General features: G+C 35.8%; 1 protein-coding gene across 1 annotated transcript in view; it reads right to left on the minus strand.

Annotated features, from left to right (window-relative positions):
* Positions 1-1,127: 1,127 nt before the first annotated feature.
* rab2a (RAB2A, member RAS oncogene family) overlaps positions 1,128-21,856 on the minus strand; it is a 53,282-nt gene continuing 32,553 nt past the window's right edge. The window contains exons 5-8 of the mRNA XM_008108494.3: positions 21,378-21,470; positions 19,665-19,776; positions 8,270-8,338; positions 1,128-2,378 (exon numbers count right to left, since the gene is read on the minus strand). Of these exons, the coding sequence (XP_008106701.1) occupies positions 2,283-2,378; positions 8,270-8,338; positions 19,665-19,776; positions 21,378-21,470 (370 nt within the window). The 3' untranslated portion in view covers positions 1,128-2,282. The remainder of the gene's footprint in view (positions 2,379-8,269; positions 8,339-19,664; positions 19,777-21,377; positions 21,471-21,856) is intronic.

The raw sequence follows: 21,856 nt of genomic DNA on the forward strand, positions 1-21,856 counted from the left end.
TATACTCCGAATTCTAAAGAATCTTCCAAATCCAAAAAGAGGAGAGCTGGCGCAGCCAATTTAAGTAAAAGCTCTAACCCCAATTCCTTATTGGAAACAGATGTCCATTCTCCAATTTTTGGCATGGTGTTTCTGGCACTCTGCTTCAGAAACTTAAAACACTGACCTCTGGACTAGCGGGCAACTCTCTTTTGCTCTTGTATTGGTTTTTGACTTCTCTCCTATTTGTCCCTTTCACAGGCAAACTATTCCAAGCAGGTTTGTTTCTAGAGATGTTGCTTGATTTATTGGCCATGCCTTATATTTGACTTATCTGCAAAAGCTTGGAATAATTTGGAGTAACTCCAAAACAACAGTGGCATAAACCAAGAGACTCCAGTGACACAGGAGTGCTAAACCCAAGGGGAAACCACACAGAGAAACCGTGAATAACAAAACCTGATCCAGCTGAGAAGACAGCTCAACAAAGACAAGCAAAAATTCAGACTTGGTCCAAACTTGGTCCAAAATCCAAGTCAAACCAAGAATCAGTCAGAAGTAGAGAGCAACGTTTTAGAAGGTGCCTAATCAATGCTACCATTATGGTGGATGAGAGGAACTGGGGGTTTGGCGGGTATGAGAAGTGGGTGGGGCTACCACCAAAAGGCTTATATAATAGCCCTAAAAAGTTCTGAACAATGCACTGCGCAGGTAAAGGTAGCTCAATTTGTGTGATTCAGAGACCATGAATGAGAAATATTTATACCCATCAAGAAATCTTTTTTTTTCATAGCTAACAAGGTAAATTCTTTGTATAAGTTAGTTTACCTCAAATAACAGTAAATTCATCACCCAATAATGGAAGAGTTATGAGACTATAACATAACTGAGTACTATTGGAAATATTAATGCAACCAATCAGTAACTTTAGAAATCAACTCTTCTCTCATTGTATACCCACCAAAACAACCTATAGTTAGAGCAATAATTACTCACATTATCCGCTGTCCTTTATGAGGCCGGCTTCCCCCCTTCTCCCAGCACTTGAATGAGAAGTAATGCATTTTTGGAAATTCAGCAGCAAATGTTGAGTTTATGAAAGAACAGTCTCACTGCACTTGCACCCATTAATATTCTATACTTGAATATATTGTTAAACGAGTTTATTTTGCAGTACTGTAAACTAGTTCATCAGAAGCATGGGAAAAATGGAAAATCATGATGTAGAGTAGAGCACTAAAGCATTTCCAATTTTGGCTTTTTTTCAGGATATTCAGTCTGGCAGTTTTATTGTTACACCCCCTTCACAACAGACAAGATGCTTACCATACTAAGATTACATGTCACCCAAAAAGAAAAAGAAAAACCAATTTTACACAGTCACTGTACATCTAAGTTGAAAAAAACCGTCCTTGATGAAAATATACCTAGAAATGAAGAAGCAAAGAAAACCTTTGAGAAAGTAACGTCTTCATAATGTGCCATTTTATGAGGTTCAATGCTTCCTGTATTTTTCATTCATTATAATATGGTTTAACCTATGTTTTAAGGCAAACAGCTAATCCATTTCTGAAGAGGTGCTGTGGACTTGTGAGCAAATAGCAAACATTTGGCATTAAAATAGATAATGCATATGCTTCTAGTAATATACATAAAGCATTTTTTGGACTCTAGGATAATGACAAGAGGACAAACATGCTAACATGTCAATAAAGTTTAAAATTCTGTATCTAAGCAATTTCTAATAATGCTTCTGTACTCCCAAGCTCTAAATGTATAGAATGTATGCAAATGCATTAAAGAATTATAGCTTGGCAAATACACCCAAGCAGGTTATTAAACTATATATACAGAAAGTAAATGATAAATACAGAATTAAAGAGTCCTTCCATTTTTCTTCAGAGCTCTGAAAATGGACAAAGGTTGAGGACAGTTCTACAATATTAAACATTAGGTAACCACAGTAGTTGGGCAACCTAACTACACAAACTGATTAAAATACTCTGATGACTTTGTAGTGTTTAATACGGTTCGTAGGCAAGGGCACAAGACGACATTTAACAAAAATAATCACATCAAATTGACTTAGAAATCAAATGGAAATATAGATATGAATACAATCTCCAAAACCTGTCTTTAAGTGAACATTAACCATTTATTCAAACTTGTACAAGAATTCGAAGAATAAAGTCTTCTGCAACATGATGCCATCTTACAATAATTCATGTTGTAGTTGAAATTGAGCGGAGGAGGGTGAAACAAGTTAGTAGGCCCCATCAGACAGCTAGGAAGTAAAAATAGGTTCAACAGCAGCCTCCGCCAGCCTGTTGTCCTCCCTGATTGGCGGCAAGTGTTGCATTAGTAGCAGCATGCTGTGGGCCGATTTTTATGCCGTTTGCCTGAAATAATAAAAATGTTGAATGCACATTAATACTCTGAAACACTGCCACGGGCTACAACATTTGAAAGTAGTTAACCTATTTCTGATTTATGAACAGCTAAACTAGTTGTCTCATTTTCATGATAATCAAGCTGTAGGGGGAAAATCCCATTTAAAACTGTCTGGTAGCAATTAAGTAGGTCTTTTGCTATATTACTTCAATTTTTCATTATTTCTATAGGACAGAATCTACTAATCTATCACTGAGACAATGTATGCATACTACTAGTACAGGCAATACTTACACATGAAAGTGTTTTATAAATGCAGAAATCCTTAATATACATAAACCCTTATTCCCACCAAGATACAATAAAGTTCAGGTCTCACATAGCAAAGCATTTTCATCTCCTGACTGCACTTTTTTCCTATGTTGAGTCAGCTGTACAGGCTAAGGGCATACAAAGTGTTCTGTGTCATCAATAATTTCTATGATCCCCAAAGACATGGCAAGTTGCCAAGAACCACACACAGAGTAGTTCTTTCATTCATCAAACTCACACTTATATCTTAACCCTCACTCCCTCAAGTGGATTTTACCTAAAATACAGCACTTTAAGAAAAGTAATACAGTAGCTTCAGAAATTAAGCTCTTAAGGAAACTTTGCGTCACAGTAAATCTCAGATTTATAGTGCTTGGCAGTTGTTCTGCAACAGTAGTAGCCTTGGGGTTTCTGGCACTAGCTTAGTATTGACAGCAGCTGATGTGGTTTCTTTTCGCTCTTTGACTCCTCTTTAATAAAAAGCATGCCCTATGGCTCATTGGTTTTGCCCCCTCTGGGCTGGTAGCAACTTCTTGAGGAATCAAGAAGCCAGATTTGGCTCTGAGCCAAGTAAATAGTATGCACTGTTGGCTCCTGACAGCACACTGCAATCAAATCTCCATAAGGAACAGTAAAGAAGTCAAATTCTGTATGAAACGAGACAGATACTAGCATGCTTTCTTAAAGACCATGATTACTGTCCAATATATGTTATCTACTGCTTACTAAATAGTATCTCATTTGACATTATTACACAAGCTTCCTCTAGCTTAGGAGGAGCCATTCTAAACAAAGTAAAGGACAATAATTCTTCTTTTTGTGCTGGCCTCACATTTGGCATGCAGCATGATTGATTGGAGACAGTACAACCATCTCTTATTTAAATGCACCCAGGAGCCTGCAGGTCTTCACATACTCAAAAAGTAGCTCAGCAGCAAAATCCTCAATGTACATAAGGGCAACCTATAACTTCTCTGATTACAAAATCTCATCTTATAATGGTAGCTGGTGACTCCCATGTCAGTGAGATAGTGAATTTTCTGTGGGCCTTACTACAGACTTTAAAAGAGCTATCCTAGTTGTAGGACCTATTTTGAATTTGGGGCTTGCACAAAAAACCAGGGGTAAATTTTTGTGAACTGTGAGCTAAAACCTAGAACAGATGCACCACTCCATTGTGAGGGAAGCCACGAGGCAACACTGCTCTCTTATGAGGTACTTTTAAGTACAAAGCCTGTTGTTCATTATTCATGAACCTTGCTTGTGTAGCTGCACTCTTTGCTTTAAGAAAATTTAGCTTCCCAAAGATGTTATGCATCTCAAACTATCATTCAAATACACTTGGAATAGTAATACTTATTTGATTACTTCAGTCACAAGCTGATTCTACCGTATCATCTCTAAATATGCTATTCAAGAAAGTTGAGGACAAAATATGAGTATTGGATTATTTATATCAAATAACATTATGTAACAAACTTTGAAAAAAATCTGTTTCTGGTTTGAAAGTGTTATTTTCTGTTTAATTGTGCAGTACTTATTTTGAAAGTAGTTTATATAATCCAGAAATTTCATTTTTCTGGCTGCCACAAACTATGTTGAATTGGTTGAGACTTTGAGATATTCACTGAAAATCTATAGCAAAATTTGCTGCTGGATGTCCTGCAAAAACAAAGTTTTTGCAGTTTAATAAACTATTTTCATGTTTTTATGATAGAACCAATTAGGCAATAACATTTATAACCCAGGAACAAAAATCATGTTATGTAATGTAATAAATGTAATTTCTTAATCAAAGGTCAAGCAAATCACTATGGGAAACTACTACCATTTTATGAAAAATAATCTTATAATAAAGCAAGTACTGCTTAGATCCAAACTCCACAAGCTAATTAAAACACCACAGACAAAGTGAAAATCAAGCTTTGCTAATATATTTTGCTTTTAAGAGTAATTTTCCATTTTGCACACTAATGGAGAGCAACACATGGTATTTTGGCTACACACAAAATCCAAGCAATTTTTTAGTCTCCTTTGCCAAAAGGGAGGTGGGGAAGAGAAAGGGGGATATTTTCACTCTTTTAAGTAAAGGAAGAACTGCTGTTCGTGGAGGCCAGCAGTAACACTGATTCCTTTCGAAAGTTCTATATCTGTTTTTTAAGAAGTCAATAGGAATGCTGATTCACTATCTCCAGAAATAGGCCCATTGTCTAGAACAGTAGTTCCCAACCTTTTTTTTTTTTGACCAGGGACCATTTGATCAGGGACCACTCTCCAACATTAGTACCAAAAGGGTTATGAATCAGTTTTTTGTCAACTTTAGATTCATTTTGGTTATTTGGGGTGTTGTTTCAGAAAATTGCATTGGATAGACCACATCAGCTCTAGTTTCTGATACAGAACATATGCCATCTAGTAGTCGCCATCTGCTTGCCCACATAAAACCATATTTAATAGTCTAGAGCTGATGAGGTCTATCCAATGCATTTTTCTAAATCAGCACTTTAAATAACCCCAGGAACAGGCCTAAAATGAAGACACCAAGGTGCTTCCAGGTGCCACATGGAACGGCTCCGCTCAGGGGGAGGGAGGAGGAGAAGCAGCAATCAGGAGGCTTCCTGTCATGTCTTTCGTGGGTAGTCAGACTTTCCCCTCTTGACATCCCCATTGCCTTGGCACTATAAGAGGGTTATGCCAACTGGAGTTGTTATATTTCATGGAATCTGGTGTACAAGAAAAATATGCTCAAAGTTCAGGCATATGAAACAAGCTCTGTTGTTCTCTGAATGTCAAGCACTGTTTGCCAATGACACAATTTTGACTCTAAAAGGAATAGTAGATAAAATGGAAATAATAGGAGAGCATATAAGGAAGTTTGGAGAAATAACAGGGCTGAAAATAAACTGGGGAAAAAAATCAGAAATGATACTATTTAACTACACAAAACAAGAAGAGGAAGATTTCAAAAATTGGAGGGGGGTAAAAATAACTCTAAAAGAAAACATAAAATATTTAGGAATAATAGTAACTAAGGACCTAAGTGAAATGGAAAGGAAAAACTTAGAAGAAAGAGACAGAAAAAAGATTAAAGGAATATAACAACATACACTTGTACTGGTTTGGCAGAATTGCCTTATTTAAAATGTAAATACTACCTAAAGTAAATTTTATATTTAGAATGATACCCCTCAAACTATCAGAAATTGAATTGAATAAATGGCAACAATTAACAAACAAATTTTGTAATAATGGGGAAAAAAACAGAATAAATAAATGCTATTGGTACAAACCACAAAAGGAAGGAGGACTAGGATTACCCAAAATCAAAAGTTATTTATTATGAAGCAAACCAGTTTAGACATGTGGTAGAAGGGATGCTAAATAAAGTGGATATAGACTGGATGGAAACAATGACTAAAGATATAGAAATGAGATTAGAAAATGTATTTTTAAGGAACATTAAAAAAAGGAAATTAACCAAATGGGAAATGTATTACTAAAAACATATTAATAATATGGAATAAATATAAAAGCCACCTCATAAAAGAGAATTCTAAAATAATGCCAATGATAATGGAGGAGAAATTTTCTAAAAACCTAAAAAACGTGATGGATAAGGAATTGAAAAGGAAGAAATTAGACAAAATTGGAAGTTGGATGGGACAAATAAAGGAGAAAAACAACATAAAGAGAATCCTAGGTGATTTAAATATAACATGGCTCCATTGAGTCCAGCTAGACCAATGGTTCCAAAATTGGCAAAGAAAGAGCTCAGGGGAAAGAGAACCAACAAAATTTGAAAATATAATATTAAAAGAACAGACTAAAGAAGAAAATGAGAATCCGAAAGGGATAACCAGTATGATATATAAAATATTAATAGAGATTAAAGGTGGGAAGAAAGGGATATTAACAAAGGAAATATTGGGGGGGGGGGGGAAGAACTGGGAATAAAAGTAGGAGAAAGAAATTGGGAAAAATTATGGAAAGCAAGACATATCAAAAATATATCAATTAGAATAAAAGAAAACTACTATAAGATAATATGGAAATGGTATTTGACCCCAACAAAGATACATAATAAGGATAAGAGCTGCTCAGAAAAATGTTGGAGGGGTTTTCAAGAAAGGGGGACATATATTCATATGTGGTGGGAATGTAAATATGTACAGAGGTTTTGGGGAAAGGTCATAGTAGAAATAGAAAGTATCATGAAGAAAAAAATTAAGACAAACCCAGCTACTATACTATTATCTATATACAATACAGATGAATGTAATTTTTTGATAACAATGCTGTTAATGGCTGCAAGGTTATTAATAGCAAGAAATTGGAAAGGAGAGGTGGAAATTATAATAGAAGAATGGTACAAGGAAATTTGGAAATTAGCAATAAATGATAAATTAACATGTAATTTAAACGTTAAAAAGGCCTAAGGAAGAAAATTATTTTGAAAGTATATGGAAGAAATTTATCGAAGAAACATTAAGGAGAGACGATAGGAACCAACCCTCACCAGAAGAAATGAGGTTCTGGTGGGACTATAAAGAAATGGACTCCCCTGATAGGGAGCACAATGGGTAGCACACTGGGGGAAGGAAAATAATTAATTATATACATTGTAAAGATCTTTCTTTTTTTGTAACATAATGAATAGAAATACAATAAAAATGTATTTTTAAAAAATGAATGTCAAGCACTAGCTTTCTAATTGCTAAACTTAGGCTCAATTTGAACCAGTGACCTAAAGACAAAAGACCATGTTTTTTTTTTGGATAATTTTATTAACAAATTGCAAGCAACCTTTGTTCCACTTACATCATTCATCTAGTATTGTTTTATACATTACACAAAAAGTAGGCGAACAATGCCTCTTACAGAGAGTAGGAAAGTGTGGCAGAAAGTGAACAAGGGGAAGAAGAAAATAAAAAAAGAAAGTTTTTTAAAAAGGAAAAAGCACATGTTCTGACCAAACAAACTCATGGCAACCTGTCATTGGCAATCAAATAGGTCCATTAAATTTTAAAGGACACACCATAGAAACTTCACACACATTGATGGAACTCTCATGAATGAAAGAACATGCTGAAATAGCCAGTGTAGAGATCCTGTTTATCTGGATATGCTTTAAGATCTTATTCAACATGTATAGCTTGTTTATACAATCTAGCTATTTAAGAGATTGATATTATGCATATTTACTTGCAAGTTTATCCTGAATAGAGCAAACTTTTATGCAAATCATTTCAAATAATATTTTTCTGCCATAATGGATAGTTCTTGTATAGCAGACAAGTTACCACTGCCTGTTTACACCAATAAAACCAGCTTTTGAAAACTCATGATAATAAGTACGTTTCTCTTTAGGGAATTTTATGTTGAATGGAAGCATCCAATAACATACTCCCTTTCAATCATAATACTACAACTAAGTACATAAAATGTAGTGTATGAAAACTAAGATCTCAGAACTTGTTTTGTTTACTATTACACATCTAGTACAAAAGCTGATTTGAGATTATATATTAACTTCTTGTAAATGTGTTTTGAACTTACAGGTAGTATTTGAAGCATTTGAAAAACTTACCTCATTGTTAATGTCAAAGACCCCTTCCTGTATTTTTTCGTAGATTTCCTTTGCTGTATTAATAAATGCCTGAAAAAGTAAATTGAAGTGTGTAAGACAAATCCTTTATTATGGGGAGGATAAGACTAACCCTAGAATGTCTGCAAACAGACTGTTCACCTAGAAACCCACAAAGGTATGCTGCCTTTTATTCCCCAACAGACATTCTGAGATTAATCTTCCATTTAAATAATGCTTCAGTGGCTTGAAGCTGGCCAATCTTCTTCTAATGCTAAGTCAAGAGTCATTAAGGAGGTCACAGTAACCTCTAAATCATGTTCTGGTTGGTTAACTATATCACTTCTATTAGAAATGGACTACTTTCACTATTGTTCGTTTCTGCCAAAGGTCCTGGTTTTTATAGGTTTTATATTTCCTCAAATAGAAAAAGCATAATCTCAGTAGAGGTCTTCCTGAAACCTTGAAATTAGGACTCTAAAGATGAATTCCATTACTCTGTTTCTGCATGAAAGTGCATATGGTTTCAAACCTAAGATTTTGCTCACGCAAGTAAAATGTATCTCATCATAATCAGATGTATGGAGCCATATGTATGATTTTGTTGCCTTCACACAATGTGTACATGTGTCTTCAATTTGCCTATTGATGTATGGTAACCCTAAATAAACTTTCTTAAATCAAATAACCTTTGATATCATTGGTTTAAAAAAGAATTTCTAACTAAAATCTTCCAAAAGTGCTAAAAGAGCACAAGTGTTAAACTACAGTTCTGTTAAAAACAATTCACACAAACAGCTGTTATCTTTTCTGTCATCTAGATTTTGAAAAACAAATCCAAAGCTCTTTACTGTTTTATGTTTTTAGAGCTGGGCTGAAGAAATGTGCCCATAACAGCAGAACTGAAAATTCCCCAAGTAACGACAGACAACAGTAACCAGGCTAGGAATGGCCAATGTCCTATGCACATGAGCATGGGCAATATTTTACACTGGAGTGACAAAATGTAAATGTAATGTAACTGTGGAGTTATATTGCGGCTACAATTTGCCACTCCTACTGTGAACTGCAATGTTACACAACTGACTACATATCTGAAACCATGACAATCCATACTTCCATTGCACAATGGCAAATGCAGACTGAAAAGAGATAATGAAAAGAAATTACACATCAGGTGGGTACTCTTAAATCTATAATGGTTTTAAAGTTGCAAATGCTAATGCAACTATTATATATACAGAATTCCATTTGTGTAACTACAAACTGAGCAATGGGATAAAGAAGTAGAATTTTTGATGTAAGGAAACTCATATTGATGTATGACACTAACAGGATGCAAGCCTATATCTACACAGGCAGATCCTCAGCACATGCAGGGGCAGATGCTATTGCTTCCCATGTACTGTTGTCCTTCTTAGTTTCTTCAAATACCTAACAACTTACAGACAGTATACCATCAAATATTATGAGTGGATCCTATGAGATTAGAAAGATTGCCCTTTTCCGTGATATGAGTTATTTTCAGAAAGAAGAGAAATATACAGTGTTCCCTCACTACTTCGCAGTTCACTTTTCGCAGATTCGCTGTTTCACAGTTTTTCAATAAACTCTAAAAGACTATTATAAATCATAAAAAATTACAATTTACAGCCTAAGGAAGGGAGGAAGGAGAAGCCAAGGGAGAGAAAAGGAGCCCAAGCGGCAACGGGAGGAGAAGGAGGCAATTTATCAAGACACGATTGGCTGATAAAAATTTAAAATAGTGTATAACTACTAAAATAATGTTTAAATATTAAAATATAGTGTCCCTACTTCGTGGATTTTCACTTATTGCGGGTGGTCCTGGAACCTAACCCCCGCAATAAGCGAGGGAACACTGTATTGTCCCTTTCTCAATACTTCAAATGCATTACACAGCTTTGCTAGATCAGACAATAATAATAATAATACAGTAGAGTCTCACTTATCCAAGCTAAACGGGCTGGCAGAAGCTTGGATAAGCAAATATCTTGGATAATAAGGAGGGATTAAGGAAAAGCCTATTAAACATCAAATTAGGTTATGAGTTTACAAATGAAGCACCAAAACATCATGTTATACAACAAATCTGACAGAAAAAGTCATTCAATACACAGTAATGTTATGTTGTAATTACTGTATTTACAAATTTAGCACCAAAATATCACGATATATTGAAAACATTGACTACAAAAATGGCTTGGATTATCCAGAGGCTTGGATAAGTGAGGCTTGGATAAGTGAGACTCTACTGTAATAATAATAATAATAATAATAATAATAATAATAATAATAATAATAATAAAACTTTATTTATACCTCGCCACCATCAACAATCTGTTGATCTAATCCATAGTTTAGTGAAAACAGCTCTGTTGAACTTGGGTAAGTCATTACCTCCACCTGCTACCTGATCCTCTATAGCTGAGCTAAATACGAACCACCTGGCAATCATTCCTCTATAGTCCTGCCATGCTTCCCCAGTGCCTGCCTGGAAGCAAAAGAATCAACCCATCCCTAAGGAGAGACATCCCACAAAAATTTCCCTCCATACCTTTCCCAAATGAAGACTGAGGGATAGGGACATTATAAAGATTATAGGACTTTAGATGAAAACCTCACTGCAATGGAAAAGAACATTTTTCTTGACCGTGTCACTTTCCTTTCCTAAATCTTTCACGAGATCTGAACAGCAGCACAAATCTATTCCTCTAGGCTGGTTGGTATCTTGAACTGGAGTGTGGGCAACATTTTAATGTTTATTCCCTTAAACAAGTTTATAAAAGTAATGGGAAGTCCCAGTTACTTAGGACTCACAAGTACATAAATAAGAGAGAATCAGAATGCCAGGAAGAACTATTTATTTCTTTATTTTAAGCAGCTCCACTGGCTCCCGATAACATTCCGGACCCAATTCAAGGTGCGGGTCATTATCTATAAAGCTCTAAATGGTTCAGGACCTGCCTATCTTTGTGACTGCATCCTCCCCTATGAACCTACGTGATCTCTAAGATTCTCCGGGAAGGCCCTCCTCTCGCTGCCATCTTCCTCACAGATACATCTGGTGGGGACGAGAAAGAGGGCCTTCTCGGCCGTGGCCTACTGGCTCTGGAACTCCCTCCCCAGGGAGATTAGGTTAGCTTCCTCCCTATCCTCCTTCAGGAAACAACTAAAGACCTGGATGTTCTGGTTGACTTTTGGAGAGACAGTAATTAAATAACTAGCTCTGGAGGGTATTACTAATCTATCATGTATTTTACTAGATCCTTCCTTCTATGCACTTTAGCCATCATTTTATCTTGCATTGCTGCCTTAGTTTCGCCTCCCATTGAGATGATAAAACTGTGCCTGGTAGTTGACTGATATATTACTAACTATTGTTATAATATCCCAGTTTTATATTGTATTGTTGTTTTTATCTTTTTATACTGTGAATTGTGTACTGTGTTTCCGTTTATTCTATTTAATTATGTTGGCCTTTGCCCCAATGTAAGCCGCCCTGAGATGGTGGAGGGATATAAATAAAGTTTATTATTATTATTATATATTCTGCCTTTCTTCCAACATGCAAACAAAGGCAACTTATAATAGAGAAAATAATGGTAGAGTTTTAAAATGATTAAGTAATAACTGTGGGCATTTGGCATTCACTGGGGTTTGGTTATAGCAGATACCTAAGTATGTTGGTTCTTAAATCCTATTACATATAACAGCATAGTGCATTGCTGTCTCATATAAAAATTGCAAAATCAAGACTTGCTTTTTGTCTCTGTATATCAATTGTTGGGGAACACAAGACAGAAGCATGCTATTGCACCGATGTCCTGTTTGCAAACTTCAAATAGCCACACATGTAAATAGCATTACTCTGAAGGAACTAGTTGCAGATAGCTACTTATTTATTATTCTATTTTCCAGCAACAAATCTATGATGGCAACATAGCAAGGGATATCCACATTCCTGTGGCAGTACAATTGTAATTTTAGTTATGGTATGTGTCCTTTAAATTGTACAGAAACAGTAGCAGCACTCTTCATCTTCAGGTTCACTCAAGCAAAGGAATCTTTTGTCCTGTTTTACCAGATCATACAGACTAGTCAAGACTGCATCACATAATACTACTTAAAACAGATAAATGGATCTCAGCTTTTATGCTCACCAATGGATTAAATCAGCAACAGTGATGGTGTCCCAAATGTTGCTGATCTACTATTCATATCATTCCCAAACAATACAGGGTTCTGTATTTTACTATTATACAGTTTCAATCTTCCAAAAATGTTTTGGAAGATTGAATGGTTTTAGTTTTGATTCCAAAGGAAACAATATGACAAGGGAATTACCTTCAATGAAAAGATCTAGTTTATTCTTAAAAATATTTACCTCAGGATGGAGAAACTTTCAGAATTTTTAACAAATTCCTCAATGACCTTGAGAATGACAGAATGTTGTCCTCTAAAGACATATCCCCCATGTTTTAATGTATACAAGAAATACAGCAAATTATGAACAGTCCTACAAACCAATTAATGCTTTACAAATAAAATGGTAGTGTTCTTCCATTTCACATTATTGGAGAAACTTGGAAAAATATTTCACATAAGATTTTGATGACAGTAGGACAGCCAGGATTACAAATCAGTTTCTCCTGTCATGTCAAGGTTTTACTTTCAGACAAACACACCTATCATCTCCTCACATTTCCCATGCCTGGGCTACAAATCTAATTCAAATATTAAAAAGTAAACAGGGTTCATGGAGGGGAACAAATCATACCTTTCCTAATTTCTACACTAGAAGCATTTGACTGCTGAACTTGCCACCAGAGCTTTGTTTCCTAATTAACAGGACTGATATGTTTTCACCTTTAAAGGCCTTACAGCTCCCTAGAGTAATCAATCTACTGCAGCTCAATTACTGCACCAAGTGCATACCACAGCCAGTGAAGGAGACTTGAACAACTGCAGCAGTGAGTGGAAAGATATGAATATGCATAAACTCTAAGTGGGTGATCGAATCATCACAGAGGGTCATGAGAATTTGCAGCAAAATAATGAGAAGAATTAATCATTGCAGATTCACAAGGCACTTAGGAAGTGAGTAGGTTTTTTTAAAATGTGCAGTGGAGCTCAGAAATTGGCTTTTAGCCAACTTTGAATTGATTTGCAGTTTTCAAAAACTGATCTCTTCTATACACATACAAACATATATATGTGTGTGCGCACGCAGGGGTGTATGTATGTGTGCATACATGTATTTATGTACATATGTGTATGTGCTCATGTCTGATACCAGTTTGTTTAATAGTCTAGTATGTTACAGTATCTAAAAACTTGAATTATAACATTCATAATTTTGCACTTTAGTAATTTCTTAAGGGGCTAGTTAGTGTGATCTATACTAAATGCAAAATGGTATTCCGTGGGGGGGGGGGGGGGTTATGGTAAGCAGATAAATACATTATTTGATATTTAGGCTATGTTATAATTTGTATAGGAGCTGGCGTGCAAATTATTTATTTCAATTCTAGCTAAAATATAATGTCCGGCAGTGTGACTCAAAATGATAGTTTGTTGACCAGCACCAGCACCATCAATTGCTGGCCTACAGTGAGTTTATAAGAAACTATGTGAATAGATTACTATAGCACAAATATGATACTGATTCATGCCACACTGGACAGATTGAAGACCACTGAATTATACAAGTATTCAATAGTATTATTTTAGGAAATGAAGACCTTAAGGCAAGATCCAAAACAGAGGTGGGTAAAGTGAGGTCAATGGGTGCATGCTGCCTCCAATCTTTTTTTGCAGCTCTCCCTAACTATCAAAGCCTACAGACCCTACCCTCACATATGGGTAAAAAAATCACCCCAAACGCAAAAAGGTCTTCCTAGAATGGTGGTTTCACTCAGTTCTCCTCCCTAAAAGGAAACTGGCTGAAACTGAGTTTAAAAACAAATAACAGCCTTCTAGTCAATTCCAAACCTGAACTGGTGGCAAAAATTGTCTCTACCCCACCTCAGGTTTCCAGTCTTGACCTAGAATGACAATTACAGGGAGCGGTCAACCCCTCTGTTTAAGGAGCTCCATTGGCTGCCGTTTATCTTCCAGACCCAATTCAAGGTGCAGATGATCACCTACAAAGCCCTGAACGGTTTGGGACCCACCTACTTTCGTGACCGCATTTCCCCTTACGAACCTGCACAATCTCTTCGTTCGTTGGGGAGGCCCTCCTCTCGTTCCCACCTGTCACAAGTGCGGTTGGTGGGGACGAGGTAGAGGGCCTTCTCTGTGGTGGCCCCCCAGCTCTGGAACTCACTCCCCAGGGAAATTAGGCAAGCTACCACTTTGGTAGCGTTTAGGAAGAGCCTGAAAACCTGGCTCTTCACTCAGGCTTTTGGATAAGAACTGTCCATCTGCACGATAAATTTTGTATTGGTGACCACTTCCCGATCTGTTGTATTTTTGCATTGTTAATTTCTCTGATGTAGCCACAGGGTCCACCCCACTCCAAGGTGATCTCCCACGATCTTATAGCACTTTATCAACTACCTCATGTTTACAAAGCTCACTTAGCGCACTTTTGCCCAGTTTTTATGATTCTATTGTTGTCTTAATTCATGTTTTACTAATGTTTGCTATTTTATTATTTTATGTTAATGTTTAATTCTCATTTCACACATGGTTTCTGTTATTTGATGTGTTTTATGTTTGTATTTGCCTGGGCTTTGGCCCCATGTAAACCGCCCCGAATCCCCTCTGGGAGATGGAGGCGGGGTACAAAAATAAAGTTGCGATGATGATGATGATGATTATTATTATTATATTACTCTTTTCTACAACAGGGAAAAGCTCTTTTTGACATAAATATTAAGTTGGAACCAGGGTTATACAAACTAGAAAAATGAATTATTTTTTCAATACAGTAGATATTAGCCCTAATAAGAATGAATATAATACCCTTTAACAGTTTCTTGTAACATTATTATAAAGGTTGTTTTTATTGTGTTGGTACTTAGGTACATGGGAAGCTGCCTTATACCAAATCACAGACTAATGCAGGAATCCTCAAACTAAGGCCCACTAGCCGGATGCGGCCCTCCGAAGTCATTTACCCGGACTAAACTTTAGACTTAGGGTTGCCCTTAGTCTGAAACGACTTGAAAGCACACAACAACAATCCTAATTATCTTGACTATCCCATCAGCCAAAAGTAGAATCAAACTTCCCACTGAAATACAGGTAAGTTTATGTTGGTTAAAACTATTCTTTCATTTTAAATACTGTATTGTTCTTTCTTGGGGTTTTTTTTTTTGCACTACAAATGAAATATATGTACTGTGCATATGAATTTGTTCATGTTTTTTAAAACTATGGTATTTATGGATATATTTTTGCCTGACAGCATCAGTGAGTACCTTTATCCATATTGGATGTATTATGCCATTGAAAAGAGAAATGTTAGTGTTAAATAAAAAACTTCAATTCAATTTGTACTTTGCAAAGTTTTTTACTAAAATAAAATACTTTAACCCTACTTCAAGCTTATTTAAGAATCTATTCATATTTCCAGCAGCCACAACGTATAAAACACACTATGTGGAGAATTTATTTGTCCAGATAACAAATCTCAAAAACAATAAATGAACATCTGATACATCAAATTAGTTCTCCATATGCTATAGACTTCAGCTCCCATAATCCTAGAAACACTGTCTTAAGCTGGCTAAGGATTCTGGGAGTTGAAAAGTGAAACACACAAATGACCAAAATTTAAGTACCTATTGAGCTATGCCACAACAAAAAAGTAACAACTTTCCCTCCCACAATGCTCAAACATTCAGATTCCTAAATGTTCTTGTCATGTAACACGCTGCCACCTGGTGGTTGTAATTTATCCTTGTTAATTTAGGCTCACATTGTAACGAAAATATAATTAGATTTTTAAATAAAATATTTATAATCCACTACATTTTATTTTGTATCCAAACCTAGATGTCAAGCGACTTGAGGTATTTGTGGAATCACATCAGTGACAAAAAAAGTTTGGCTGTATTCAAGCTGTGTTTAATTCTGATTTTGCAGGGTTGGAGGAAGTCATGTCAATAAAGATAATGAGGTTGCTACTCATGATGACTTGTCATTTCTGGGTGGGATAATGGATTGCATCTCTGCATTATCCATAAAATAATAATAATAATCTAAAATCCTAACTGAATTTCTAGATCAGTCATTCTTTATCTGTGACACAGGTTTTCCTGGGATAGTACAAGACACCTTTTCCCACAACACCAGAAGTTTGGTGTTGCAGCAAAAACCTCAGTAAACTACCGGTATCATACAGGAACTACTGATAAATAAAAATTACCTTATAGGCTGCACTGATCTTTCCTTGTTACCTAACATCAGTTGTTATTTCAGTGTACTATTATTAAAATCACTTGTGCTGTTGTTACTGTAATTAATTTCTGTTGTTAAGTCTCTCATTTTCACACTGTCCACAAACCTTAGGCTTCTAAACTTGCCATATTAATTCATTCTTCTACAAATAAACAGTATTATTGTCACACAGTAGTCTTGTAGTATTTAAACTACTAGATAGTATGCTGACCAGCAACAATTTATTGAGAGTAAATTCACATGTACAGCTTTGTCCTATATTCATGCAGCCTCGGACACTGGTATTCTCAGAGGACTAAAATAGATTACCTTTGATTCCCAACACCAACCAGCTAGGGCAGTGATTCCCAAACTCTGATTCTCCAGGTGTTTTGGACTTCAGTCTCTACAATCTCTGACAGTTGGCCAAAGTGGTTGAGGCTTCTGGGGGCTGAAGTCCAAAACACCAAAACACCTGAAGGACCAGAATGTGGAAATCACTGAGCTAGGGACTGGATGATGTAATTTTTATACAGGGTATTTACTACTTTAATTCTATAATGACATTAGAAAAATAATTTTCATACACCATGTGTATCTATCAAAAAGAAGACATTAAAATATACTATCCATTGAATCTACCCAGACCAGAACACAGTGAAAGCAGCAATTGTTTATTTAATGGAATGTTAATATCAACACCAACTAGTTATCTGATAATGAAGAATAAATAAAGCTTCTAATATGCTAAAACCTTTTATTTCATTTTATTCTCTTCTTAATGTGTTTCCTTATTATTACCTGCCTTTTACTAATCCTTTCGCTCTCCCTCTCTGATTCCACTCAGCCTTCCTTTTCCCTTACTCTATACAGGTACATAGCTTAAAATGCAAGATTTACACATCTTGAGGAAGTGAACCCTGTCAGAAATATTAAAAATTAACTAGGTATTTTTAATTACAAAAATGTACATCAAGCACTGAAAGGGTTAAATAAGGTAACGTCGCCCTGTGGGGCCGAGAGTTAGTGTCGTCCTGAGGAGTGTGAGGTAGGCCTGAGTGTGAGGTAGGCCTGGTATGAGAAGGTGCAGTGAGAGAAACCCCAGACTGAAGGCCTTGTATGTGAAGCTCCAGTGTGAAGGCTGCTGTGTGAAGCTCCTGTGTAAATGCAGTGTGAGTGGAAAGAAAGAAGCCCAGTGTGGAAGCAAAGAAGGATGTATAAAGAACTTTGTGTTATGGAAACCTTATTTTTGCAAATAATCCAACCATATTATTTTGCTATAAAGAAAAGCCTCCAAAGGAAGAGATAACATTCGTCTGTGTGTTTTTGTTCTTTTTATCACTTTTGGCTACTGGTGCTGGGTCATGCTGCTGCTAGTAAATTACTCTGCTATACATTGAGGAGTGTCTTTTGTTAACAAGCCCAACAAACCCCACATTAAAAAGTCTCATAGTCTAGTACCACACGGAATGCCCAAATCTTTATACACAGAGTGCAAAAGTTTGTTTACAAAGTCTCAGTGATCTGGGATCTTGATACAACAGGATTTTCAATCAATACAGGCTAATGTGGTATCTATATTACCGCAGCCCAATCCAAGCTAAACACATACAAATATCCTTGGAGGTATCTAGTCATCTGAAGACATTTGGAACAGGACTAACATGGGGATCATCTCCCCACACATATACTTAGCCATCCTGTATGCATGCTAAATGCCTACACAAGACTATTCACTAGTTAACGTTATCATTAACAAACTACATATAATTTGTTTCTGGCCTGTGTTACCAGACATTGCTCCAAGTATTCTTATGTTACATGGAGAAAGGAGCTCCAGGAAATTTCTAATATTGTAAAAATGTAATTGTATTTTGGCACCAAACTAAGATAAAATTAATTATAATATGTGAATGTTAGCAGTCATGCCGGCCACATGACCTTGGAGATGTCTACGGACAACGCCAGCTCTTCGGCTTAGAAATGGAGATGAGTACCAACCCCCAGAGTCAGACATGACTGGACTTAACGTCAGGGGAAACCTTTACCTTTACCTTTAGCTGTTCTCCAGATAGAGTTTGGATCTGCCATCCATTTGAGCCTGACATTCCTGATTTAGTTATCTCTCCCCTGAAAGCAGTATCTAGTGTGAGCCATGGCTGTCATCAATATCACAAGCAGTTCTTTTCTGAAGCCATTTATTATATTCGGGCACCAGCATTTCTTCCATTTCCTCTGAGAAAGTGATCTAAGAAATGAACTGTTTTACAAGTGTCTGTACTGAAATTAGACTTTAAAAAAATCTTATTTCCCTTGGTTAATTGATCAAGTTGTCATTGCTTATGACATTTTTGTCTTGACATCAAACAAACTGAAGGAGAATTAACAACCAACATTCTTAACTACTAAGTGCACTTTTCACTGACCTATGCGTTCTAATAGATCAGATCATCTTTCCTGGACGACATGTATTTTTCTTGCTAAACAGAACCATTATTTTTAGTTAACATAATTTTATGAAGCAGTAATAAGCATTCCCTTTCTAAAACCTCAAATATTTGAGATGCAGGATGAATTTATTAAATTAAAAGTTGGCAAACAAAGAAACAGAGAACTTAACTCTACGGAGTTGGGATCAGATCAAGATCCCAGCGGCTGAATTCTCCTGTCAGGTGGGCTGGCTTTATTTATGCACTGTAATCTTTCCTGCATCCAACCCTCCACCTTGCACATACTCCTAAAATCTGTTCTGGATGATCCCCAATACTCCAAATTAGATTTTGAGAGTGTGGGCATAGAAGCAAGTAAAGATAGGCATCATTCCATTGCTAGACAAACAACACTGGATTTCATAAAATGGTTTTTCACTGGATTTATATGTCTTGTGGTTCTAGAAAAATACTGTTTTGATCTCAAAATATGCCTTAATACAATTTATTACCTAAACTATCGCCCATATGCAGTAACAGATAAGGAATTCTAACCAAATTACCTCTTCTACATTGGAAGCGGTTTTTGCAGAGGTCTCCATAAATATAAGTCCATGTTCTCGAGCAAATGCTTCTCCTTCTTCTTTTTTCACTTCTCTTCTAGACTCTAGATCACTAAGACAACAAGAGTTATTTACTATTAGTTGCTTGTCTAAGTAAATATTTTTGGAGAAGATCGTATTATGCCAGATTTATAGTGTGCAATATTTGAATCGTAATGGACCTTCGGCAATGGACCTGACAACAGTTTAAATGAATCGATTTTAGATGGGGTTTTAATCTATTGTTGTTCAACTATGTTTGTACTAGTTGTCAATTACGTTGATGTTGGGTTTTTATCATTTATTCCTTTATTAGATATGATTATGATGGTACTGTTCATTTTTATTGTATGTTATGTTTTTCTACTTTTTACATGTTTTTCCTGACTCAGGAGAAAAACGGGCTATAAATTAATAATAATAATAATAATAATAATAATAATAATAATAATAATAACAACAACAACAACAATAATGGTAATATGTCAACATTGTTCTAGTATACCTCAGGTAATGTTGCATTTTCCAAAGTAATTTAGTAGGCTTGAATATGTTTATCGTCTTTAGACTTATTAAGAAGAAACTTCTTACCAGAATGGATTAAAAACTCATGCCAAAGGTAGAGGGGCAAAGGGAAGGAAAATAACTACTCCAAAGTTTTCCATTGGGAATAATAATTGTTACTGTCAAACAGAAGTGCCTTATCACATAAAATCTCCATTTATTAGCAATGTACTACAGAAACACTAAGTTTTGGCTATGTTTCATATATAGTATAGTCCCAGCTATTATATATATCCACAAACTTGAAAGTCCGCGTTGCCCAGTGTTAGCCCCAAAACATCACTTCTCTTGAGGAGATCTGCATGGAGGAATGGGCCAACATACCAGCAACAGTGTGTGCCAACCTTGTGAGGACTTACAGAAAATGTTTGACCTCTGTCATTGCCAATAAAGGATATATAACAAAATATTGAGATGAACTTTTGTTTTGGACCAAATACTTATTTTCCACCATAATTTGAAAATAAATTTGTGAAAAATCAGACAATGTGATTTTCTGGATGTGTTTTCTCATGTTGTCTCACATAGTTGAGGTCTACCTATGATGTCAATTACAGGCCTCTCTCGTCTTTTTAAGTGGGAGAACTTGTACAATTGGTATCTGACTAAATACTCCCCCCCCACTGTATGTCTCATTGGAGTTAATTATTCTAGCCTACTTGAGAATAGTATTAGATTATTGAATAAGCAAATGAAAAATGAGACTATAACATATACTTTCAGGAGATATCTTTAATTCTTAAGGCAAAAGGCATCTTTATAAGATTCATCCAAAGTGGGAAGTTCCATTACATTAATTCTGAAGTCAACTAAGGTGGGGTACTCTGTTTACAAAGAGAGGTCAATATGAAAATAATGTGGTAATCAGAAATCGTACTTTGAACAATTGTTTGAACAAGAAACAGCTAAGTGTACAATAAGGAAAGGAAGCCTTCACTCTTTTAATTGCATTTTAAACCAGAGTACATTTTTGTATCACAAATAGGGCAATTATTATTTTTATGTAATTTAGTGATTCAAAAAAACTTCAGAAAAAGATTAAAATGGAAAATTTGAACTCCAGCTAGTATTACTGACTAACCCACATTACTTCACAACATTTCACTTTACCTTTTATTCCCAATAAGCATAATCACCATGTTGGAATTAGAATGCTGACGGGCATCTTCTAACCATGTTGTCAAATGATTAAAGGTGTCCCTCCTAAAAAGGAACCAAAACTTAAGTGGGGGTGATACATCATCAAAAACATTATTTTATCCACTAAATGTTTTATGTATTGTTTGAAGACCTTCATGGCCAACATCACTGGAGTGTTGTGTGGTTTCTGGGCTGTATGGCCATGTTCTAGCAGCATTTTCTCCTGATGTTTCGCCTGCATCTGTGGTTGGCATCTTCAGAGCTAAAGATGCTAGCCACATATGCAAGTAAAACATCAGGAGGAAATGCTGCTAGAACACAGCCATACAGTCTGGAAACCACACAACATTCAAAAAAGCTTTTCTTCTAAGTCTATATTTTGAATAGTTAATATAAAATCCAGGTAACTAACAAACAAAAACAAATGACAACTTAAAAGTATCTTAATG

Source organism: Anolis carolinensis, chromosome 4, assembly GCF_035594765.1.
Source record: "Anolis carolinensis isolate JA03-04 chromosome 4, rAnoCar3.1.pri, whole genome shotgun sequence".
Classification (NCBI taxonomy): domain Eukaryota; kingdom Metazoa; phylum Chordata; class Lepidosauria; order Squamata; family Dactyloidae; genus Anolis; species Anolis carolinensis.